Source organism: Ptychodera flava, chromosome 13, assembly GCF_041260155.1.
Source record: "Ptychodera flava strain L36383 chromosome 13, AS_Pfla_20210202, whole genome shotgun sequence".
Taxonomy (NCBI): domain Eukaryota; kingdom Metazoa; phylum Hemichordata; class Enteropneusta; family Ptychoderidae; genus Ptychodera; species Ptychodera flava.
In genome coordinates this window covers 7,631,513-7,657,587 of record NC_091940.1, presented here as the reverse complement: position 1 = coordinate 7,657,587, position 26,075 = coordinate 7,631,513, and the positions used below count along the sequence as shown (strand labels likewise).

At 38.4% G+C, this 26,075-nt stretch overlaps 2 protein-coding genes across 2 annotated transcripts in view; both read left to right on the top strand.

Moving 5' to 3' along the window:
• The window catches only part of LOC139147288 (CUB and zona pellucida-like domain-containing protein 1), a 54,506-nt gene extending 42,632 nt beyond the window's left edge, over window positions 1-11,874 (top strand). Inside the window, exons 3-8 of the mRNA XM_070718316.1 lie at window positions 1,962-2,095; window positions 4,337-4,601; window positions 6,083-6,250; window positions 7,212-7,430; window positions 8,592-8,765; window positions 9,434-11,874. Of these exons, the coding sequence (XP_070574417.1) occupies window positions 1,962-2,095; window positions 4,337-4,601; window positions 6,083-6,250; window positions 7,212-7,430; window positions 8,592-8,765; window positions 9,434-9,636 (1,163 nt within the window). The 3' untranslated portion in view covers window positions 9,637-11,874. The remainder of the gene's footprint in view (window positions 1-1,961; window positions 2,096-4,336; window positions 4,602-6,082; window positions 6,251-7,211; window positions 7,431-8,591; window positions 8,766-9,433) is intronic.
• Window positions 11,875-12,750: 876 nt separating this feature from the next.
• On the top strand, window positions 12,751-22,607 carry LOC139147290 (uncharacterized). Its single transcript, XM_070718322.1, has 5 exons — window positions 12,751-13,155; window positions 19,070-19,800; window positions 20,423-20,576; window positions 21,495-21,639; window positions 22,242-22,607. Exons 1-5 carry the CDS (start codon window positions 12,964-12,966, stop codon window positions 22,406-22,408), a joined length of 1,389 nt encoding a protein of 462 aa, XP_070574423.1. The 5' UTR covers window positions 12,751-12,963; the 3' UTR covers window positions 22,409-22,607.
• Window positions 22,608-26,075: the final 3,468 nt, after the last annotated feature.

The window sequence follows — 26,075 nt, the reverse complement described above, 5'->3', positions numbered from 1 at the left end:
TGTTAACAGAGAATAATCAAGACCCGTGTACGACAAACACCCCAGAATATTTTATCAGATAAAACAGACTTTCAAGAGAACACGCGCAAACTTTGGGCTAGTGTGCAGCATCTCGGAAGCTGTTATCCCATTGGTTGGCTGAATCCTACCTTTTAAATGAATTATATACAATAGACTCCTTAAGTTGCTGTGAATAGTGACAATCGACCAATCAGATATAACCTTCCGAGGCAGCTTCACATCAGCAGCAAACTTTGCCAGCGAGTCTGAGGTTTTCTGGACATCCCCTTTTGGTGCATTCAAGAATGGTGGAAAGAATTTTTTGGCGGTGGTAACTTAACAGACAGCGTACTATTTCATACACCTCCGTCTACACAGCAACGGCCTTGATGATTTTGTGTCATTACGGAAGAAAGCTCGGATTCACGGTGTTCTAAGACAGGTCACGACCAATCAATGCGAGATTGAACAATATGAACAACAAGCAGATGCAATTGAATGACAGTGAAATTTGATCACAACGATACCTTATTTGAAACATTTCGATCGAGGATGTAATTTTTCATTTAGTTACATCTTTCAAAAGGTTCTCCTATTTTGCAAGCGGGCATTTACGCTCTGCAATCAAAATTGTCTCTGTACAGTCCTTCCAAGTTAGGCTGCGCAGCGTTCAATCAGTACTGAGGGCAACTAATTTCCCTGGGAGGTAAAACAAACACGGGTGAACTAAAGTAAATAGCGACATTATCAACTCATCTGCTCATCAACGAGGAAAGTAACTTCGGATTAGTCGACTAGACATCTGATGATGCAAAGCACGTACATACACGGCAACACGCTGTTAAATGTCGCCCAGATAAGGCGATACCGCTGATCACGGGAACTGCGATTCCCTTTGATGGCACCAGAGATCCGAACGACACGCTTTTAAAATTCTTCCTTTCGGCACCTGCAAAGATACAGCCATCGCTAGATTGTACATCATCTACACAAAGACTGCCCCTAAGGGAGCAATAGCGACCATGTTACCACGAACACCACCTCGATGAGTGATATACGAAGTTGCTCTGTAACCATTTGAAACAACGATACACCAAGGGACAATAAAAACTGAATTCAATGGAAGAAATATAGTCCAATTATACATGAAAATTGTCTCAAAATCTATCATTCAGATCACCGTCCGTGGGTGGAGGGACGGTGTTCAGATAGAGCAATCCGCCACCTTTAGTATCTGACGACACGAAGGACGCCGTAACGATTTTAATCGATATATAATGGAAATTGTTACAGAGTTTTAATGTCTTCGCAGTGGGTATATTAAAATAACAGGGAATCGTTTTCGGATTGAGTTTTCTGTGTGTTAGCATGCAAGTATTCTCAAACCGTACACTGTGAAAGATTGTTCGCCAGAAAGGTGTATGTGCACATACTCCGTGCGTCGGAATGATAAAAACCTGTGTTGATTCGGCACTCCCTATTGGTCGTAAGCATTTCCTACTTCGATTCATGGGTTATTTTAATTGGCTTTCATTAAAACATCTGGTTGTAAACATTGAAAAATACAGGCATCATTAGGTGACACTATGCTGCATTTTGCTTCAAAATTGGAAGAACTATGGACGATTCATATAACTGGCACAAATGCCATGAAACACTCATAAGCAATATTCATCGATATCATTTGGTCGCACTTAATCATGTTCCACGATAAATGAGAGAATATTGACATTTTTTTATTCTTTCCGATACTAGTGCTGACTTCTTGCTCGTAGAAATCCTATTATAGAGGAGAGGATCATAGAAATTTCCTGATAAAGGTAATCAACGTTTTGTGACAATTAGCGGGATGACAATCTGAAGAAAGCAAGGCAGACTTAATACCGGAACCGCCTTCATTTGTGTTATTTGTCGTCGTCATCATGGAACACACATTAAGATATATTCGTTGTTCGATGCAGGTAACTCGTCGATGTGTGGTGACGTGTTCAGAGAAGAAACGGGAACTATTGTGTCACCCTGTCCCCAATGCTGGCTTCCAAGAAATGGTTCGTGTGCATTCTACATATCAAGTCCTCCGGGAAATGCACTCTGGGTAAGTTCAATCAATCAATCAATCAATCAGCAAGAGTTTATATAGCGCCAAAATCCAAAACAGAAGTTTTGCTCTGTGACGCTCAATGGTTAAGCCACACTGTATGCTCTGGTGAACATGTGAGTTTTCAGCTTTCTTTTGAAAGTTTCTAGGTTGTAGATTTCTACTAAGTTAACTAAGTATTTTGGATATGGACGAACCGTCGGGTCACATGCAAAACATTATTGTACTAATTTTGTGAGCACATCTCGATTGATCCACGTGGCTTATCCATCATCACTTGAACGACATTCTATATATCTCCCACTCGCTTCTTCGCAGGGATACCAAAGAACCGTGCCCTCACAGAGAGGTCTTGAATTTAACATTACTTTGTCACATCTGTGGCGAAGTTGCCAAGCGAGGCTAAGCGTTTTGCACTGCAAAAGATGTTAAACATCCGTTCAACGGAAACTCGAACCGAAACGAGACAACTGAGCGTGATGTTTCCAGTAAATTGCCACAGGCTTTTAAAAAGAGAGTGCGTAGATTTAATTTAGGAAGAATATGATACGTATTCTGTCTCAGAAGTTGTCACAGGTGACGGGAATATTAGAAAACACAATCGATGAACTTGCGTCATTTCCTGCCCTGGGTGTAGCACTTCCGTTTAAACACAATGAGGTGCTTCAAGAAAAAATGTTATGTTTCTTCAAACACAATACTTAAATCATGAAGCGGTATTGAACTGTGTAATATGCCTAGACAAGGGAAGTAGCTGTCAGCACGTATGAATTAAACCTGATTATTACAAGTAATCGACATAATTAGTTTATTGCATTTTAAGGTTACCGGCCATTATGCAAGCTTGTTCGATAATACAAAATTAGATTGCTTAATCACACAGAAAATCTGTACATTTGATGGGAAATATAAATATAAACAGAAAAGACAATTAACAAGTTAAATAGTAAATCGGAAGATAAATAGCAAACACTGTGGATTGATATTGGAATTTCTTAATCCAAATCGCTTGATATAAAATTGCAGAGTTTTAATAGGACATCTGAATCTACTGTCTTCATTCATCTCTGAAATTATCATAATTTGATTCAATAACAAGACTAACGTAGATGTGCAGCTTTGAGAATGTTATTAATAGGACAAATCAACAGGAAATGATATTCATCTTCCACATCTTCAATATTATACAATTTACATAATCTTAGATTTGAAGCAATACACTGATATCGTCCTTCCTGTATTGCAAGAGGGAGGATGGAACATCGGAAACGTGCCAGGGTATATAAGTATGGATTTACTGTTGCAGTTTAGGCTCAAATACTCCTCCGGTTTGTAATAAACCTTTAAAGTGGTATAAAAGTGTAATCACATTAAACGACCATGTTTGCTTGCATATATCTGTTACCCTGGAGATAAATGATGGTAAAAACACTTTCTTATCACCTACTTCTTGTGAAATCCAGACATACCCGTAACCATATGACAATATTACTGGAATCTTTATTCTCGTAGTGTTTGAAGGGGAGCTCTTTCTTGCATGTTATCTGCGCGTAGCAGTATAATTCATGGCGGTAGCAAAGTCTTTGAATGACTCTCTTTTCCTGCGACAATTTGTTGTTTTTTCGTCCTTCTGTGGTGCGAAAAAAAGCAATCAGGGCTACAGGAAACGATATGAAGCTCTCGTTGTGCATGGATATGTAACACATGTGGCACAGGCTGTATATGTAAGTTCATATTTACTGTAGACAATTTAGCTGACGTCACCAATATCACTGTAACGTGGCGATACATACATGTAGAGTTGACTAGCTGAATACTAGTTAAAGGTATTTTCGAAAGTCTTTCACTTTATTTTCCTCTGTACAGGTCCAAGCTCTCCATATATAATGATGAAGTTTGATTTAAAATGTGATGGTGGATGGATTAAGGGAATGAATCATGAAACCAGATACAAACCAAAAATACTGATAGTTGATGCTATTTATCCCTTCGAATCAAAACTTTACCACCAACTGTGTTCTTTTACTTGAAAAAGTGAAAAAAAAATCACTGGAAACAAGATGAATGTTATTGTTTGTTTGTTTCCTGTAATATATATTTACTAGGCAATCATTACCATAAACTTATTCAGCATTGTCCTTCAAAAATCACTCATAGCCTCTGTTGCTTTGCAGGAAAAAAGTGAGGAGCAATTTTGTATTTTTTCTTGCTTAAGGTATACAATGTTTATCGCTGCAGATTCAGTTTACTGAGATCGACCTACAACCGCCGGAGGATTGTGAAACTCGGCGCATCTTGGTGTACGATGGACTTGACGTGACGTCACCAATGATCACAACGATTTGCCCAAGTCATCGACCACCTATCAGTTTTACTTCTGAAGGCCCCCAAGTCTTGATAGTGTTTCAGTCGGACTTTCATCAGGAACAATCAACATTTAGGGCGGAGTACTTCACCTTTGATGTTGCTGAACTGATTAGACCGAAATTTAACACGTATTCAGGTAACGTGTTGTTGTTTTGACGTTATTGCTGTTTACAAATACGGTCAATTTCTCCTATATCTATCTATATTACATTCTGTGCAATTCTTCATGTATTAATTCTATTTTATGTGACTACAAATCGTATTCATATGTATTATATTACAGATGTAAGCAGTGGCGAGTTGAAACCGTCATACTAAGTCCCTCGACAGAGTCCCATACTAAACGATCTTTTGCAAATGCCATCATTAGCTCCATGATGCTAGAAATCCCAAAAAAGTACAAAAATTACTTTTGACCTTGAAGTTTTGAGATCGGACTTCGACCTTTATGTGTTCCATTTTGATGAGTCAAATTACTTTGCCCGCCCCCTTTTAGCTCCCAGGAAGAATATCGAACAAACGCAATAAGACCGTTCAACTGTTCATATTGAAGATAGTTCACTTGTGTCATCTAAGTTCTGCCGCTCAGTCATCACTCAACTAGGCACCAAGGTCATACACGTTGAATGATAAAAGCCGCATTTGACGGTTAAAATGATACGGTCATCTAATAAAGGCAACGATGTTACCTAATTTGCAATAACAGCCCACGGGTTTCGCTCTCTAAAGACCCCTATTACAGATAACGATGATAGTGAAAGTAAATTGAACGGATGTTGAACAGCATATCTTATTCCCCGGGGATATATGTATTTCATTAGATATTCATACCCCGACTTATTGTCTGATATGGGGACTTTCCAATCAACCAATTTAATCGATGGATACGCATTAAATTAATAATCTCGAATCAACTGTATTCTCATTGCCTGCAATGAAAATTCAAACTGCAGAGATAGTACATGTCGTCAAGTGGTGTTCAAGGACACGCAGTGTACTGCGAGAGAGAGAGAGAGAGAGAGAGAGAGAGAGAGAGAGAGAGAGAGAGAGAGAGAGAGAGGTTAAATTTTGAAGTCCTTTTCCTACCGTTGTTCCTTACATCAAACGAACGCTTTCATATTTATTTGGTTTTACAGATCAAAGTTGACCGCATAACAGTGTCATCTAGATCCACTGCTTCATCCCACCCATTTCTTCCTTCCCGCTCTGATTCACTTTTTTCCTCCTCCCCTTTAAAGGATAATGATGATGATGGTGGTGATGATGATGATGATGATGATGATGATGATCATCATCATCATCATCATCATCATCATAGCCGTCGTCGTCGTCATCATCATCATCATCCCTTCCGTACCGAATGACACTGCCATAACCATCACCATAACAATGGTCACATTCACTTCGGTTCTTTTCTTTTCTGCTATGCATTTATTATTTTTGTTATCTACTTGACAGCCCCCTTTTGTAGAGCCTGCTGATCGATAATCCAAAACTCCCGATAGCAATCACTAATTTTAATTTGATAATGAATTATCGTATACCTGCTTCAATGATTTATTGACTTCTCAATGATTTTTTAATGATTTGATACTCTCGATTTCTTTGCGGCTGCAGTGTGCGAAGAAAACGTTGGAATGGCGCTAAATGGAATAGTTCGATCACACCGAAGCTATCCGAGCAACAGTTACCAAACAAACGCATATTGCAAGCTCTTACTCATCCCTGTCGAGAGCTCACGTGGATTTCACATCGAATTCTCCGATATCAGCGTCAATACATCGGGTAATATACATAATAGTTTTGCTTTGTACAATATTACCTTCGCAATGTACATATTCCGTTTCTGCTATCAGAAATAGCGATGGTTGTCATTCAACAGCGACTCACAACTAAAACTGGAAGGAATGTAAAAATTATGTCAAATTGACCATTATACCGCATAACTATGATCAAGCATTGCACGGGAAATGGACCTAGCAGGAAATGGGCTTTAAGTAATCGATAGTAAGAAATACATTTGACTTCCAAGGAGAATTAAATTAATATATTATCATTCTCAGAAAAATTATTTGTATGCAATTCTCGAAAAAGTATAGTTGCATGACCCACAGACGAAAAATAATATTTTAACGAATCGTCATCGACACTGTATCGACACTGTATCACTGGAAAAGATAGCAACTCTGTAAAAGCATACGAGTAAGGGAATAGAGGTTGAGATTTAGCTGCCGGGGAGGGCCACTAGTTTGATGCGCACTTCTTCCGGTTGATGAACCAACGGAAAGACCTTATTGTCATTTACGTTAGATGCAAGTCAGATCTAAATGCTTCCATGAAATGCGAAACGACTTCACAGAGAGCGTTTCCCACTTCTGTTACCGTTCCATTTCTTGGAGGCAGCTTTTTCTCCTGATGGAAATAAAGAATGCTGCTATCATCTTTCAAAAATTAAGTACATCGATAAGTACTTACACAGAAAGTACATTAATCCTAGAAAAAAGTATTGTCATCTTGATCCTTCCGCATTTTCTCGACTAAATAATAACCTTCTTTGTTTACACTATCTGCATCGTGTCTGCAGTGTACCTGCTGTACGCTTGCCAAGGAAAACCCGAATGTTTGAGCAATTTTTATTCCTCGACAAGAATGTATTACGGCGCTATGCATTCCTCAAAAATCATATGTATGTGAGTGCAGTATGGTCTTATGGTCATTGATTAGTAGTGTTCTTATTCCATTGTAGCGGATTGTAGCACCGTCCAAGACGAAGAACAATGTACTAATGAGTGGGTTTCGGTGAGACAGTTTTCACCAACCACAGCAACATCGGAGAAACTATGTGGACTCGATAAAAAAAGATTGTTTATAGAGAGCAGAGGGCTCCCGATTTTGTTCGAATTCTATGCAAACACGCACAATTCAAGTAGTTACACCGGTTTCTCGGCCAACTTTTCACAGTCTTGTAAGTATAGTTTTCTTTCCATCAGAATCTTTCACTTTACAGTCATTCTAGCCAGTGCGTGTCAATGACCATCAATGTAATGTTGTTTAGCACTCATAACTGTAAACGCAAAGTGGAGTACTCTAGGGATACCTATTACCTGGTCATAAGGGCTATAGCGCTTCTCTATTACCCCGAGAGACCGTTCATTAGCAGAAATACAAGGCCGAGTCCGTAGATCAATGACACTCGCCTCACATGAGCTCATACTGAAGACCTTAGTCAAAAGGAAGACTGGGATATTCAAAACTTATATAATGTCATGTTTGCAAACTGTAGATGTACAAAGGAATCTGGTGAAGGAATTGTCTGTATTATACGAATGTTTTCGTGTATTCTGAGAACATGAAGTTACATTGGGACTTTGACAAAAAGTGACTTTTCATGCCAAGAATGAGAGTGACATGACATTGATCGGTCAAACAATAGGTGCTCGGGTTGGTGATTGTATCGCAGTAACCAAGGGTTATTGTCCACCTAAAGAGTGAAACTCCGAAAACCTGGGGGGGGGGGGTCAATCATTCATCCAACTTTTGCATCACCAACATCGCCGACTTGAAAAGGGCTTGGTTTCCAGTGATCATTCTCTTATTATGCGATTTCATTGCACGTGCCTTTTTCTCATGGACATAGTGATATCCATTGAAAGCAAGTTAACTAGAAATTATCGCAGCTTGACGTTCAGACAGCTGGGTCGTTGTAAAATTTATCGTAATTGTAGTAGGTTTGTTCGAAATTGCATATAAAGTTTTTCTGCATTCGCTTTAAAAACTACTGAATATGGTAGTAGATTGTCCGTGTGCTATCCGTGACAGAACATTTCAATGTCTGTGGTAGCAAATAAACACTCTGTACGGTTCTGAACAGGGAACTTAACATTTTCGTTTACTTTAAGTATCTGAATTACAACTGTATTGAATCTCTTGTCTTGTGTTCTTGTTGGCAGTTTGATCTCGTCAGAAAAGGGAAAAGAGAGTAGAATCAAAAAAGCACGTCGTTGTATTATTTTTAATTGACGTAGGATGATAATCAAGCTTATAATCTTTAAATTCATTATTAAATACAACGAACCACGGACCTGATCTCTGTCTGTCTTGTTGTCTCTCTCTATACCCTGTCTAGTTACAAGACCAACAAACACTGTCAAGGGGCATTGTGGGCGAGACCAATTTGAATGCGTAAACAGCGAACCCAGGTTGTGTATACCACTGCAAGTATTGTGTAATGATATAGTTGACTGTCCCGATTCTACTGATGAACTTTACTGTGACGGCATTAAAGATAATTTCTTACACTGTGAGTATTTCACAAAAATTCTTCGTACTTGACGCTGTCGGGCTTTTCTTCAACATAGAAATCAGTAAAGTGAAACTAATAGGTATAGTTCATTTTGATTGATCTAAATTTTAACAAAGCTGGCAAACACTCCCATGCCAGACATCATGTTTAAAGGCAACATGAAACAAGGAAGAGTGATTTCTCCGTGTTGGTGTCCGTCCAATCAACTGCAAGGCTTATATTTATTCCAATGTTTGTAAGGTTGAGTCATGGCTACAATCACTAACAAAATTGGAACGACACTACTGACCACACGCTATAACGAGTATAGTCAGGATAGTCAAATGACTAACGTTATCACATAGGCTGTGTACTTACAGTCAAGCCTGTAGGCCGAGCCAAACGTTGCAAAGATAGAGGGCGCCATTCTTCCGAAGCCTTCCTCAGTCAATTTTATAGCACTGTGGACATAATTTCATTTTCTCTTCTCTCACATCGTCTTTTTTTACATGACATTCCTTTGATTTTTTTCTTTTTATTTGCGTATTTACATTTATGTAGGCAGGACACTGCATGTTGACGGTAAACATATGTACTATCAAAGTTTTTTTATCAGTCTATAAATTAAACTTCAAGCAAAGCCAGTGTTCACAGAAGTTTACGTCATATTTTCTGTTGTCTTTCAGTTCACGGAAAAGCTTTGTCTGGTGAAGTGAATCTAGCCATCATAGTTGGAATTATGTTAGGTTCGATCGTCATAATGGCATTGCCGTATTTCTACTATCGGAAGTACGTGGTTGGCCAAACTCAACCGTTACCAACAGAGAGCACGTACAGCGATCTGGAAGACACGCGGTTTCTGGATAACTCTCCAACCAGGCACGTCTGACTTGGCGACGAGTGAGGCTCCTTGTAGCGGATTATGGCTCATACGAATCACCAGGCATTTAAAATCAATTCTGCGAGTGCTGTTCGCCCATTTGTCCCAGCTAACTATGACAAAGGAAATCGCCATAAAACTCAGTCAAATGGTGAAGGCGGGAAATATAATGGAACCGCAGTAGGATGACACAGGTTACCAACCAGTTTTCTGAGACGGAGTGTGTTTCAAGAATGCCAACGTAAGGGCTAACAGTTCTGCGGCGAAAAGAGATTCAAGGCCTGTTCGTGAAAGAATTTTTATCGACACTTTACTGATTGGAAAGACAATCCGTCCAGTGTCCGTGTAAAGTTACAGATTGGTTTGGTCGCTTCGGGTACGTTGGACGCCATTGACGACGACAGGCTGTTGGCTTGGGAAAGTAACGACGGACGAACATGCACAGCCACAGATGACGGTTTTTCGAGTAGAGTGAACCCGAAGAAGTCGGACTTTGGGTGGCGTAAGAGACATTATACTGAAAGGAAGAAAATTGTCATTATGTACATACCATGGTCATACTGATCAAGGATTGTGTACTTGCTCAGGACTTGTGTACGCAATCATGGATCACAGATCTTTTTTCAATAATAAATAGATAAACAAGATGAAGTATATGCACACAGCTTGTACTTCTACCGTGACGAGGGAACTTATGCGTTCTAATCTTCACGTCACGCGTTTCATGAAGAATGATGTGAAGCATTCGTATAGGTGATTTTGATATTCCGTGATGATGGACGGACCACAAGTAGGTTTGGAAAATACCGACCCCAAAGATGGAGAGTTCACATTCCTCTCCGACAATCTTCTTGATTTAATCAGCCATGGTCAACTGTATCATTGGATCACGTCTTATATGAAAGTGTCATAGTTACTAATGATGTGCGAATGCTCTATCGAAAACATCAGCTGCATTAATAGAACAACAAATACTCATCATAGGTGCATGGCTACACCTTTTCATCGGGGAATTATTCAGGATAATGCCGCCCAATATATCAAGTGACGATGCTCCCCGTCGGGGAAAAAATCTTATCGCAACAACTTCTCAGAATTTATTGCCCTTGAAAATTGTATCATAAAGGCACTACATGGTTCTGGAATAAAGGGTATGATAGTTTGAAAACACGCATGTTTAAACAATGTCCGGTGACTACATTGTCCAAGGTTGAAATTAATCAGGTCCTATTTTAGCTAATGTTCTCTGGGTTGAGAGTCGTCACTCTTAGTGACGAGCGCATGCGCATTGGTTTCACAGCCTCCTTGCCAAAATAATGTACAGTGAAACCATGTCTTACTGTCGTTTAAAAGTGCAATCATCTCAGTCTTTCCCCGGCTAAAAAGTTATCCCACTAACATAATTACGTTTTCTCAGTCGGACAACTGAATCATTATTGCGTTCCAAGGCCACCGGCTCATATACGAAGAGGTTACATTAAGTATTACAATACAAATAAATGTCAGCTACAAAGATGTGATAATTACAGGAATAACATGCTAGTAGATATTTTGTAATTGCATACAGAGAGTTAATTAAAAAAGCTTTGAGTTGACAACATATCAGCAAATTTCAGCAATTCCTCTGGCTCTCTCTCTAAGTTTGAAAGCTCTGTAAACAAAATTACACAGACTGAGCATAACATCTGATTAATTTGATTTCATTTGATTAGTGAATTTCTGAAAGTTTGGTTCCAAAATAGGTCTGTCGGTACAAGTATTTCAATCTCAGTGTGTTATACAGAGGACATATATTATAAGAAAATGGCACTCGTCTTCGACAGTTTCTGTATTACAAATGGTACAATATTGATCCATATGGGTAATCTAAACCAACTGCATGTAATAGAGCAACATGACGGCCACATCGTAATCACAGTCATCATCATCGTCGATGCCCCCCCCCCCCCCAAAAGTCCTGGTCATCCACCTCACCACCTCCTCCATCGTTTCAACATAAAAAACGCGTTCCTTTTAATATGCAAATGGAAGACAATGACACATTTTCAAAATCACAATTCCGGGAATAATTTGTACTGTTGTGACATTTGGTTGAATACCAGTGTTCAAGGTGTAAGTTGGCGACATCAAAAATTACAATGCTTTCGACATTCACACCAACGCCCGCGTCAATATTATGGATATTCTGTATCATTCAGCTTTTCTGGATTGAAAAAATAAAGCTTTCGATAATATTTTCATACATAATTTTTTTTTTTATTTAAGTGCTTTCTGTGTGAGTGAGATACATATGGTGGCGTCTGTACAAGTTGATACCAACGAATAGTATTACAAAGGGTGCCCCCTAGTGGCAGCATCAACTACACGTATGTGTGCCGATAATATTAGTTCGCCCAAGGTTTTGTAAAGTACTTAGGTCCAGATGATACAACTATTCAGCAGGCAGATTTAATCGTCAGTAAAAAAAACCAGTATCGATCTATGGCATTTTCAATCATGGTATACCGTTTCTACCACTGACACTTGTCCGCGCAACTCTGTGGTAAAATTCAGTGATCGAATATTACTTATGACTAATCAAAGAGTAGAAAATTAACATTGCATTGTTGCACGCTCAAAAGAGACTGCGTTTGCCAACATCTCGCACCTGGTGGTTCTGAAAAGCTCTTGCTCATCAATACGCATTAAGATTTTGTCACAGACGATTATCACATGTGCGTGGATACATGCAGGTGACGATTGTATGATCTGTGAAGAAATATGCAGACAATAGTATGAAGAATATCGGTGAACCTTGGCATGTTTACCTGAAACAAATAGTTGATACTATTTTACTATCAAAGAGTTCTGTGCAGTAAGCCAGAGATTAGCTTAAAGTTGACAAAAGGCGAAGAATACATTTCATCAAAATGCTATCAATTGAAATAATCCTTTAAACTGGCTGTTGATATTTTAGTTGAATTTTCACAAGGTACAGCTCGGCTCACAGACGATCGAGCGAACTGCCTTGGTCACTGTATGTTCACTAAACTCTTCTTCCGAGCAACGCCTGTTTATGCAGATGTGACATGGATTTGTAAAACAATAAAGAGGACTGTTACCAGGACAACAAAGGTCGGGAGCGTGATGGGTATCACAGCCGTATACAATACATCTGGAACAACCGTCTCACTCAGATTTTTCACTGTGTGATCGATTTTTTTTCCGTGATAAAAACATGATTTTCAAAATCACACCGAGTGCCAACGATTAGCTCCTGGACAGCCATTGTTTTCATTTCACAGTAACGAAAAAGGTCGATATTTTCAAATCATCGAGTGCATCTAACGTGGCACAATGATGATAATTAGCAAACTCAAGGCATGTCTCGCCATACTGTTCATCACAACACCTGCTCTAATCGTCTACTTCTCTTACATGCTGGATATGAGGGAGTACACCTACCAGAGGAGTTTTCACTTATCACTCATCGACGAGAGGAGAAGATATACAATGATCGGTGAGGATTTAGACGACGGTCAATTTGAGGTGAGAGAGTAAAGTTATCTTGTCGCTACCAGACTGGTGTCAGTTGCTCATTGGAAAGCTGGGAATACACGGGATGGGAATTCACCTTGAGAATTATGCATGCTGTGGTATCTAACAAAAATTCCTGCCCAGTATATGCGACTATATCAATCCCGAATCTGGCGGAAAGCAGAAATCGTCCAATTTAAATCCTTTTGTTAATCCCGTTCTTCAATTGAGCCTTTATTTCGAACGAAAAATGCAGTATTTCATTTATAGTGGTTTTAACGGCCAGCTGTCGCATGCTGCTCTATTTACCTTTCATATTATATGAATGCATGGAACATGACATGCAACAGACTTTATTGCACAAAACCATTTACATCGGTTTTACTTTGGAGCATTTCTTTTGTCACCCTAGCAATCAGAAAAAGATAGGTTTTGGTTCTCTGTGTCTGGTCTCTGAATTACGTCTTGGAAATACGATTTGTTTAGGTGCTGACATTTTGTAAATATTGGACAGGTATCCTACGAAAAATCATACATGTTTAGTTTTTCGAGATAAAAGTCATGATATGTGGCAAAATGGTTCTAGATTTTATTTAATTATTACTAACATTAAAAAAAATTGGACTTCATTAAAATGTTATTAATTTTTTATTGAATTATCTGACAAATCTGACAAACCTTGGAATTGGAAAATGAAAAGGTAAAAGGAGACAAAAAATATCTTCAGGACTCCCTACAGGCAGTGCAAAACTTTCAAGTCCCCCCTTCCACTACCCTCAAAATTTTCGAATCTCCCCGAGAATTCCTCCAGCCCCCTTCAACATTTTGTGAATGTAGCCTAATCGTTGTTGCTGTTTGCGTTGTTGTTTTGTTTTCACTGAAATTCGCAGAGGGACAGAAGTACCGCTCAGTCAAACAATTCTCATTTTGAATGCTATGATCTCACATTACCATAGTCCAATAAGACATGTATCACTTACAACGGTCCGTACTTCATAGAAATTGACAATGATTGCATGATTTTTAGAGTGGCCGGGTTGCCTCTATTTTGGAAATATAAAATTTAAAGATCCATTAGCTGTAACTTTGGACATTTTTTTATTTTGTTTGTTCTGTGTATCATCTGCAGTTTCTGGTTTGAATCCCTAAACCATGGGGAAATTCCTGATATTTAGCTCATAAATATACCCTATGTGAGTATAATCCGCATTGTTATTGTTTAAATTTTGTATTCAGGTCCGGACTAGAATACATTTATCAACAATAACAATGGTCATTTCACATACACAGGCTATGTTGGCAAGCAAGACACCGGGCATTGGTCATGATGATCGGATTATAGTAAAATTCTGTAGTTTATACATTGAAACAGAGTAGTGAAAAATTAGTCAAAAGTTACAGCTAATGCCCCTTTAACTGTGTCAAGATTCAAGATGTTTACAATATGTGGGATTGTTCCTGTCAATGTAAACAAAATAAAAACCATAAATTCGAAATATTTGGTGCCATGAAATATTTTGATGAGTTAATGTAAAATGAGATCAAACAAAAGAAAACAATACTTAATCAAACTTGAAAGGCTTGGCAGGAAACTATAATTATTATGTGATGCAGTGTTTTTCTTGTGTACATGTTCTGATAATAGCAGCTGTTTTGTTCGTCTCGTTTTTTCTTTTTGCACGAATGGTGCTTCAATTTGACGAGCAAGTTTGCAACTTAAGATGATCGTTCTCTGATCAGGAACTATTTTGTCAACTCAGGATTAAGTTTGTTTTATCCTATAAGAGGATTATGGAGTGTCATGCCCTTTTGTTTTCAATTGAAATTGTAATCTAATAAGTAGCTTTCCCTGCGAGAAAACCTGACGCCAGCACAGGCCTTTAAGTGATGAAATAAGTTGTGAGATCAGTAACGACAACATTAAAAACCGTGAACTGAACTGAACTGAAGATTAAGGTACAGCGAGGTCAAAGTTCACCTTCGTTACGACATGCTTTAGTTTTATTTCAGTTTACGAGTATTTGATAATTTATTGACGTGCGTAATTCAGCCAAGATAATTTCTGTTTAGAGGACGAGTGTTGGAAAGTAACATTATATTAAATGAAAGGACGTACTGTCCGTACACATCTACTGTATTAATTTCTAGTTTGATAGACTGTATTTCTCTCACCTTTATAGATAAATATATCGCCTTTTATACGAAACGTACTTTTATGAGTGATTTTTATTATTATTTTTATTTGGCTTTATTTAACGAGGGTAGCCTGGTAAACTCTAGAGAGTTTATCTCCCCAAGGGCCCTCAACATTACAACAAATATATACAAAACCACAAAAACAAGTCTACCTCATACTGACCTGGCGGTGTGTCATATTTATATTAACGAGGTACACTCACCTATAGCCACAGCATGTCGACGACATAAACCATCTCGAAACGTTTGTTAGAAAATATTTAATACATGCCAGCCCACATTTTACCATTTTATTAGAGTCGTTTGAAACATGGTTGTGAAAACAGGCAATGTTATATCATTAAGGACTGTTTATGAGAAAAATGTTAATCCAGAAAATAACAAGCATTAAAAACCTATCTACGGAAGCACATTGCATCCATAATATAGGTAAGCCCTCGACCGTAGTACATAATGCCGATACTGCGAAGCATGATGGGTAGACGACTTTGTTTCAATATCTTTTTCGACGTGATCGCTTGCGTCAAAACAACGGAAGTGTTAGGCAACCCGCAAAACCAAAACCAAAAGGAAACAAAACGAAAAAATCCAAAAACCCAACCTAGATTTACTTCTGTCCCTCTGTCTCTCTGCGAGGACAAAAACCCACGAAAATTTGCCAGCACACGAGAGTAAACTAGCTGAGCAAACAGCCTCGAATGACATTTTGCTCAGCTAATTTCTCTCGTGTGCGGCAGGCTTTAAGGCCGCGTTCAAAAAAGTGGTGAGGGGGGGGGGCTGGAGGAATTCAGGGGGGGGGATTCGAATTTTTTGGGGTAGTAAAGGGGGGGGACTTGAAAGTTTTGCTCTGCCTATAGGGGGGGGGACCTGAAAATATTTTGACTCCCAACATTTTGATGTCGTCCAATAGTTCTAATGTTAGTAATAATTAAACAAAATCTAGAACCGTTTTGTCATATTTTATGTCTTTAATCTCAAAAAAGTCTAAAAATGTATGAATGCCATTAAATTTTTGTAGAACAAGTTGGCCTTGTAATGGGGCAGGAGCTACAACTGTTGATAATTTTTCAATATTTCTATGCAATGTATCAAACACAGTTTCTTGGTGTCTCTCTACAGCATGCTGCTGAAAAACACAATATTCAGTTTGTCAACAAAGCCCGTTTGTCTAAATATTGGTGATAATTGAATGATGCAAATGCATGGTACACGTAGGCTGTGTTGGCAAGCTGAATACTGGATAGCTCAACATTCTGTAGGGAGTAGAACAAGAACACAATTGTATAAACTGAACAAAAATATTGTCAAAATAAAAAGTTAATACAACTACTGCCCTGCTACTACATACTGGCAGTGACAGTGATACATGTAGCTCTGACTCTGATGTAGTTTAAGAAGAGTTTCGGTCATAGGACACTCAATTGACAGTGAAACATACATCTACTTGTGCACAAGATCCAGCCAGAGAGCAACACATAGAAGACTAGGGGACTAACAGTTACCATGGATATTTGAATTCTGGCATATGAGAAGAATCAAATATTAGAGAAAAAAGATGGGGTCACCATACTTGATCTTATACAAATGTACGATGAAAAGTCAGTTTTTCTAAAATCACTTAAAATCAATATATAAAACCATTCATTTCAAGTTCATGCAGTGAATGAAATTTTCACATCTCATTGTACAATAACACAAAAGTAAAACTTTGAACAGTAAAGACTCTAATTTAATGGAAAAATGTGTGACTAAATGGAATCATTTATTTTTTATCAAATTTGCCATTATTACACCAAAAATTTCTGAGATTAAAACATTAATTTCATGGAATATTTAACCTTCCAGTATTGTCAATTTTGTAAAACATTTTATAAGTGGCATCTAAGTTGTACATATGTCTTGTACTTTTAAAAAAAAATTCTCGGTAGGTCACTGTGCTCATTTTTTTACAATTTGGTTAAACGTAGCTAGGAATACACAATTTTCATACTCTCTCATGATTGTCATTTTGTGTGCTTTTCAGCTGGTGCCATTGAACTGGCCACAGTTGGATAAACTCAAGTCGGCTTAGACTGAGAAATCCAAAAATTTCACTGATGCATTTAAAAATGAATCAATTTAAGAACTTGCCCTAGGTATATGGCTCTACAACCTGCTGATAAGAGGTAGTGTTGAACATTTGCGTGCAGAACGACACATTACATGTTTTTTTTTACTCTGCGTGCATTCCTAATTAATATGCGGCTATATGGTAATTTTGGGGGGGGGGACTTGAAAATTTTTGAGGGTATCGAGGGGGGACTTGAAAATTTTTGAGGGTATTGAGGGGGGGATCTGAAAAAAAATAAGATTTCAATCGCGATTCCTCCAGCCCCCCCCTCACCATTTTTTTTGAACGCGGCCGGCTTTAAGAGGTACATTTTAAATTACTAGGCGCGATGTATTTGAAAATGGTGGCATAGTACTAGCGAGGCAGCATCCGAAAAACAGGGAGTTGTCTAGCCTTCCTTGTACCTACGGGGTGTTTGAGAAAGCGACGAGACAGAGAATGCAAGAGGTGTCAATATCCGCCGACATGAAATAATTTTCAACCAAAATTACTCTCAAATGCAGACGATTAGCACTACACCATGTATTGGGAAAACCTCTGAAGACAGACGATAAAATACCCAATAGAGGAAAGTGCACAGACGGTACATGTGCATGAACCACTTTTGCAAATTGCCTAAGAACGAGTTGCGCATCCAGGGTCTTTCATTGCGCAGGTCGGCCTGCATTCCTCATGTGATTCACAGAATGGTACCTAATTACATGTGATTTGCGTTAGTACAGGTGTCATCTATCGTGGAAGGCCTCTGAGCTCACCGACGTTTCGCCATAAAAGGGTCAGTAATTTTGGCGTAAAATAAATATATCCTGGGAAATAATTCCCTACATCCTCACAGAATACGACTGATACTTGAAAATTTTATAGGATCGAAACTGCGAAGTTACAGGCATGCTATGTCAGCTTTATTTACAACAGCAGGGAATTCTCCGACTTCATGGCCTTTGAATGTGGCCTGTTACTGCTATTACCCCGGGACGTTGCTACGAGAACGTGCTTTGTAACATCTGCGTTGGGTACCTTTGTATGAAGTATTGGTGCCGATTGTGGGATTATCATCCCCATCTGCTCCTGGCTGCGCTATGATCCCGATAAAAGTCCGGCAAGCGCCATTCTATCCGTAGCCACGATGGCTGTGATTGGACAGCTTTATTGAGCAATCTCATTGGTGAAAAGTTTCTTGAAATATGCAAATACCTTAACTGAAAAAAATCCACCAGTGGCCGTAATAATCTATAACTAGTGTTTTTAAAGTTTTCCTTCCAAACGTTATAGACAAGTTTTGCGTACCTATAATCAGCACAACAAAGCACATGTCGCTGTGGTTGACACGAGCGGTGTGACTGTCTCAAGGGCAGCTTTTATATGGTCCCATGATTCAATGGCAAGTGTGACGTCAGGTAACCGCAACCACCACCACCACCACCACCATAATCATCATTATTATCATCATCATCATATTCATCATCATATTCATCGACGTCATTGTCATAATGATGGTGATGGCGGTGGTGGAGATGATGATGATGGTGATGATGATGATGAAGATGATGATCATCATTTACCTTATTACAATGCAATAAAAATAAAAGTGTTATTTGAAAATGATTTGTTCGACAACAGATGCCCATCATTACGACAGTTGGAAGTGATGATTTCTTCGAACCGACCACACCAGGTATGAATGTCCTTCCTGTCACCATGGAAACCGAAACGGCAACAAGGAGATACCAATTGAGGACTAAGTTCTTGCTGCCTGTCTTAAAAATGTGGGGCGGCGGTAATAACGTACAATTCCAGTCCTTCAAGAACGTGATCATGTTCGCCCTGTACCTAAACAGAACTGTGGTTCTCACACCATTTTATGAACACGGAGGTCACGCAAGGGACGGGTACACGCTGCCGGAGACGTTGAGGCTTTTCGAAGACACTTTCGATGTTGACCGATTGAGGGCTCTTGTCCCTGTTGCCACCGTTGAAGAATACAGAGCCAGCTGCCCTGAGATGGACTTTGTTTTGTTCTGGAACACTACATACTGGGAATATACGTCAGACCTTTATCAGGACAATCTAAACATCGATCTACCGCCTTTAGAAGACGCTGAAAGGGTACCACCTAATAGCTGGGAAGTCCTTCAAAGACGAAACGACGAACTCCCTTGCGTTGGATACTATGATCCGCATCGATACACCGTCGAAGTACCGCAGGAGGACGTGGAGTTCTTACAAAGGAAAATTGACAGGTACCTAGTGAGGGCGCTACACATCAAGCAGGCGGCAGATCGTGTGCTGCGGGATGTGTGTAACGGGAAGCCATATATGGCATTACACTACAGGAACAAAACTGGAGAGGGGTAAGCTTACTCATTCATTTTTTATCCATAAAGCGCATTTCGAAGAATTATATTCCACAGATGGATAAGTGCTTAATACAATAGGTACTAGTATACCTAGATGATGTAGTTATTACACAGGAAGCCTAGAAGTTGTCGTTCAATTGCATATTGAAAGTTGGCTCTTCCAGAAAAAACCCAAACTTCTCCTTTCTCGTTTGATGTCATCCATGTATGTTATTATGCATAGAATGAACAACAACGCCTAGTAACGAATGTTCCTTTTGAAGTGTTTGGAATACCGAATGGTACATATCTTACGATGATCTTTTTTCTTGTGATCGTTTATTGATACCGTGATCTCACATAAAAATAACTTTTCACGTTTAACGTCTTACTATCAACCAATCAAAGCAAATTTACATGTAACTGCATCGACGTTCCGTGAAAGTAGGCCACAAGACTATACATCTTATACCGGACATAAGAGTCAAATTTCAAGAAAGGTAACATTTGAAGAAATGATACAATGAAAAAAAACCTAGCTAATTGCGTCATCCTATAGTTACGTTTGCAGTATGTGAACATAAAAAGTAGAGAGAACAGAAATTTATTCTGTTGACATTTTGACATTCAATTTCAGATGTCACTTTTTTCTTGACGTTAGAAGAGAGCAGTGCGCACTTCTAGTTCCAGCGATATCAGAGGCAGCGGTTGCCTTGGCGACTACCGTTGCCAATTACATGGTGCAGCACGGATTGGAATGTCTGTATGTGGCACACCCACTCTGGTCATCGGTTTGTACGATGGGTCAAGGGATTAGAAAACCCGTCATTCCATTATTCCCGTCTTTGTTCCATAACTACATGAAAGGTACAGGAGAAATCAGCCTCATACAACTGTAAAGCACTCCATACTAAGTTTGCTTAGAGTCAACGATAAAGCTGTCGACAGTGCAATCATCTATATTTTTGGCTCTCAGCATCGGGTCGGTCTGTTATTTGTGAAATATTGGCTGACTTTACTTCACATTTCTAAATACAGCGTTTCCATAGCCTTCCTCTGGTTAAAATTACGCCATGTTATTAGGACATGAATTTGGTTGAAGGCGTGTACAAAAATTATTAAAAGCTTGACTATTTTGATGAAATATTTAGCACATACAGATGTTTACTGTTAGTAATATTTTAAAACCATGTATACACATCCATCAGTAAGTTGCCTCGTCATGCGTAACTTAGTCTGAGTGCTAAAACCCTTGCCACTTCAAAGAAGACTTTGACATCTTGAATTAAAAAGATAGTACCTTCGTACTGCTTATAAGAGTGCAATTGTACTCATGCGCGTACAATACCTTCCTACCCACCTAACTATCTACCTACCCATCCACCTACCCAACTACCTGCCTAGTAGACCTACCAACAGACAAACATTGAAACATATACACATAGATGCACAAATATATATATATATATATATATATATATATATACACACACAAATGTATACAATATATATATATCTATATATTTATATATATATAATATATATATATATATATATATATATATATATTATATATACACAAATATGTACATATTTACGTAGATTTACAAGTGAAGAATCTTTGTATCGTGTTTGTGAAAGAGAAAGTTATTTGAATAATAGTTCATAAGAATTTATCGCGGTATCTGTATTTATTATCTGTATTACAGGAAATCATAAAGCATTTATCTGCCGAGATACCGCGTGAAAACATTTACGATTCAAGATCCATATACGAATCACAGAGATATGGTCTTGCTCTCTTTAAAAGTGACATGTATTTTTTGTCTCTACTTGAAGAAGAAATATGTCTACGTAAGTAGAGTCTGTCCCACTTTCCATTTCACCCTGGTGTAAGGGGTAGACTGAAAGATCCGTTGCTTGAGTGGGCTCTCTACGCCCCTCTTGGGGGAGGGGGCGAAGAGAGCGCCCTCGAGCGACGGATCTTCCAGTCTAATAATGTAGGGGGAACGATGTACAAACAACGCGCCTGGAAGGCAACGCTTTAGACTTCAAATGAAAGATGTGATTTGGATTTCCGCAAAGGATTACCTAATATTTGTTATTTAGCTTGGTTACCTCGGGATTGACGTTGTTGAATTACGTGTGCTTTGTCATGTCTGGTCAAAACCAAAGATTAAATATTTGATATTTTTGTTCACCTCCGCAATCAATTCTGCACTTCGTATATTTTCCAAAATAAACTTTGTATGTACTTGTCACAGAATACTACACTACATGTAAAGTGTGAACTCAAATGTTTACAATTGAACAGTGGATTGCTTTCATAGCAGTGTATGGTTGCTTTTGTTTACGGGACAACCAGCTCTTCTCGAAGCGTTACATTGAGCAAGGCGAGGGAAACGCCATAAAATATGCTTGAATTAAGTCATCCGTTGTTCCATTTGGATTCACAGGGGCAGATGCATTCATCGGTTCCATGGTGTCGAATTGGTCGAAATTCGTCGTGAGGGAGAGAGAAAGTGTTGGTAGAGGCAACAACTACATGTTGAAGCAGACACCTTCAAAGAACATTGCCTCAAGACCGCTCCTCAAGACTTCGCCTTCCTTGGATATTAATTGATATACTTTTGCAGACTGGGGCCTTGACTGTTTGTGAAAGCGATGGAAAGACATTTGTGCATGGGTGATGGCTTGTGAGGATCATTAACCCTTTCACCCCCAGTTCCCTGTATACAGGTCCAACTTTACCATAGAAAACAATGGATTTGGGACAAACCATGATGGTGAAAGGGTTAAGAAAGGAAATAAAAAGACAAAATATTAATTTCTCTTTGGAATAGAAATTATTTTCACTTTTTTAAAGCGACATGGTTTTCAAAATGTACGTGTCACCAACTTTTGAAAGTTTAGATCGACAAATTCAAAATTCACTCAAGCGATGCTGACTCCCTGAAAACGCGAGTGATGCAAGTGGCAAGCCAAACTGTTAAATTGAAATTATCAACACCCCCACACAATAACAAAACAACAAACTCTTACAACTAAACAAACAAAAATATAAAAGAAAATAAACCAAAAAACAACAAACCAACTTAGTTTTGTAAAATTGACATGTTTTCTCGTCATAGGTACAAGTGAAAATTAAGATGGTGATATCAGCAAGGATGTTAAAACGCATCAGCTATACACACAACCTATACCATCTAGGATATCATATTACTAAAAACATCTGACTCAATTTAAAGATAAATGTGCCCAAATGTATTCAAATGTATTCAAACCTTAACATAATAAACCGGAAGTGGAAATACTTTGCAGGAAAGGGAATAACCCCGCCCGGTCCCCCAAATTACAAATTCAAACAAAAGTTAGTAATTATTAAAAACAAAATCGAACCCTTGCTGCGCTTTTATTAAATATCAACGACCAATAACAAAACATTCGTGTATGAGCTATCTTGCTTGTACGGTGCATCAGAGTATTGATAAATTTGTTAAACTGTCCTGTACATCTCTTGGAAAAATGTCTCCAAATTAACATGGTAGTGAGTTCTGTATCACCAAAACAATTTTTACATGAGTGCGTGTTCATTCTTGCGTTTTGTAACAGGGACATGACAACTGGAACACTAGTACAAGTCAAGCTCTACTACCTGTAAACATTATCAAAGTTACAGTTAACCCTTGAATTTAATGTCAGGTTTCCAACTAAAAGAAAGTTGACGATCAAAGATGCGCCTCAAAGTCCCATGAATGCGACTCTTAGTAAATTGTAATTATCAAAATATCTTCCAATTTTCAGATACTCTTTGAAAACTATTAATTACATAAAAAGTTGCGAAACAAAAAATCATTTGTGACAGAATGGACAAGTATATATGTTGAATTTTTTTAACCATTTTTGTTTTTAATGTTTCACAACTATTTATTGTTCTACGCCAGAAGCGCATCCACACACACTATTTAGCTTGTCACCTCTGCCTGTACACGCCTAGACTGCATCTTCATTGCTGACAAGTGAATACTGGTCAAGACTGGAATTCAAATGTAATATTTCAACATGCTTTAATGAGATACACTGACAAATGAAATTAATGCAAGAACTTGCAGTTCGAGGATCTGAATATCCTAATTCGAGATATTACAATTTGTTGGAAATTCCTGAGAATAAATCAGTTTCATATCGAAAGCCACAATAATAATCAAGTTACAAAATAAGCACTGCTCATTTTTGTTTTCGGATCAGTTTTGACTGATGCTGACAATGTCATCATTGGTTGTCCCTACTATACTAAACTGACAATTCGTCCAGTCCATCGATCTGAAATACACTGGATTTTATTTGACTTCATTTTATTGGAAGGGGCGGGGGGTATAGAATTGGTGCAATATAGCTTTGTTGTGTCACCTGCAATACAGTAGTGACAGAGTCTGTGATACTACGGGTTTCAGCTGTGTTAGCTTCATCATTATTCATTTGAACTCACCGCCATGACCTACATCTGCAGACATTTCAGGAAAATATAGAAATTGACATTTCGCAACAATCAATGTAGATGCTGCATTGATTGGCATGAGCCACGCTGGGTACTTAAAAATAACCACTCTTCACGAGATTGAGAAAGAATCAAGCAAAAGCAAACCATTATGGTTTACAACTGAGAAATCTAGAACAGCAACACCCACTATTTGTCCTGTTATCATGTGAAGTCTTGGGCGTACTAAGACCGTACGGTAGAACACTGTGTTTCCTTTTTTTATTCCAGAGCAGAACCATTGCAGGAAGCAAGCCACTATAGATATGCATTTTGCACATTCTACAATATAAATTGTCAATGATGGGTAGGAGAAACAAGGAAAAGCTACATCAACAGCCGGCAAAACATACAAAAAGGTTACTGGGATTAAATAAATGTCTGCCCTGTCCATGTTTTGGAAAGTAAATTGGCAGTGACTCACACTCACTGTGAGTTACACTATACAGTATTGAGTACAGAATTCAAATGGCTAACTATTCCCGGTGTTAAATGACAACAAACCTTTGGCCTGATATTCTCTGTAAGGAAAGCACGAAAGTTGGAGTTGTAGGTGCAATGGTGTAGAAAACTTGCTGGTCTAGACTTCTAGCCAGTCAGTAAATTGTTTGCAAAGCCACTAATGACTGACTAGATTCTAGACTCAACGCTATAACTGGTCATTGCCCTATGCTATAGCACTGACATTAGAATTTTAAAAGCTTGGAATTTGGAAGCAACTATCAGTTTGGAATTCAGCTGGTTTATTTCATTAGTCTTTACGGTAGCCCCTGTTTGAAACTCAAAAGTATGCATTCAACCTTTACATGACAGACTTCCTGGTAACTTACCAGAACTAGCCCCCTTCAGCCTTAATAAGGTTACAGTGGAAGTCTGAAATGGAGGCTACTTGAGGAGCTACAGAACATCCCGTTGTATGTTTATAATTTCATCCTATCTCCTGGAGTACAAAGTTTCAGCCAATCTACTGAAATCAATATAGTAGTGGTGGTAAAGGCTGGTATATATTCACAGTGAAATTTAATGTTCTGAAGAGTTGGCAGATCAAAAACAGTTTATACATGAAGTCTGATATCATATGCCATATTTAAACTGTCCAACCCCTGTGTAAGTCTGATATTTACAGATATACATTAGTTAACCATTGGAACCCAAATCATAGAAGAAACCACAGTGTTCATGAAGTGAGTACGTCGCAATTGTAACGTACCATTATTCCTTTGAATAACTACTATGACATGAACTCTGGTGGAAATTTGCAGTGACTGTATTGGCTTTCACCGAGTCAAAGGGCCTTTCTAACAAACTTCTAAACCATGCTTTGAATTCCAATTCGTTGGCAAATAAGGAGCTCTGCAGAACTTTAGTGTTTTTTGTGGCTTTGGGTACAAAATTACTAAATGTTCAATTTCAAAAACAAGAGGCTTTCATTATGCATAGTGTGTTAATAGGTATTGTTTCAGTACGCAAACAAGCAAATGACTTTTTATCAATGACTGGTCCAAATTTAGGTACCATCTTTGAAAGTAAATGAGTATTAAATCCTTGACTACATTTTATCATAGTCTAGTATATGTCCATCCAGTTCTACAAAGCCCAGTATTTGGGAAAACTGAAAATTGATGGACAGACACTAGATTGATTATACTTATTGGCAAATACAGAAGCTTAGTCAAACTAGTAGAGACATTGATTGATGCATTCATCAGTTTGTTTTACAGAACTATGTCTGCATATTAACCCTTTGAGCGCT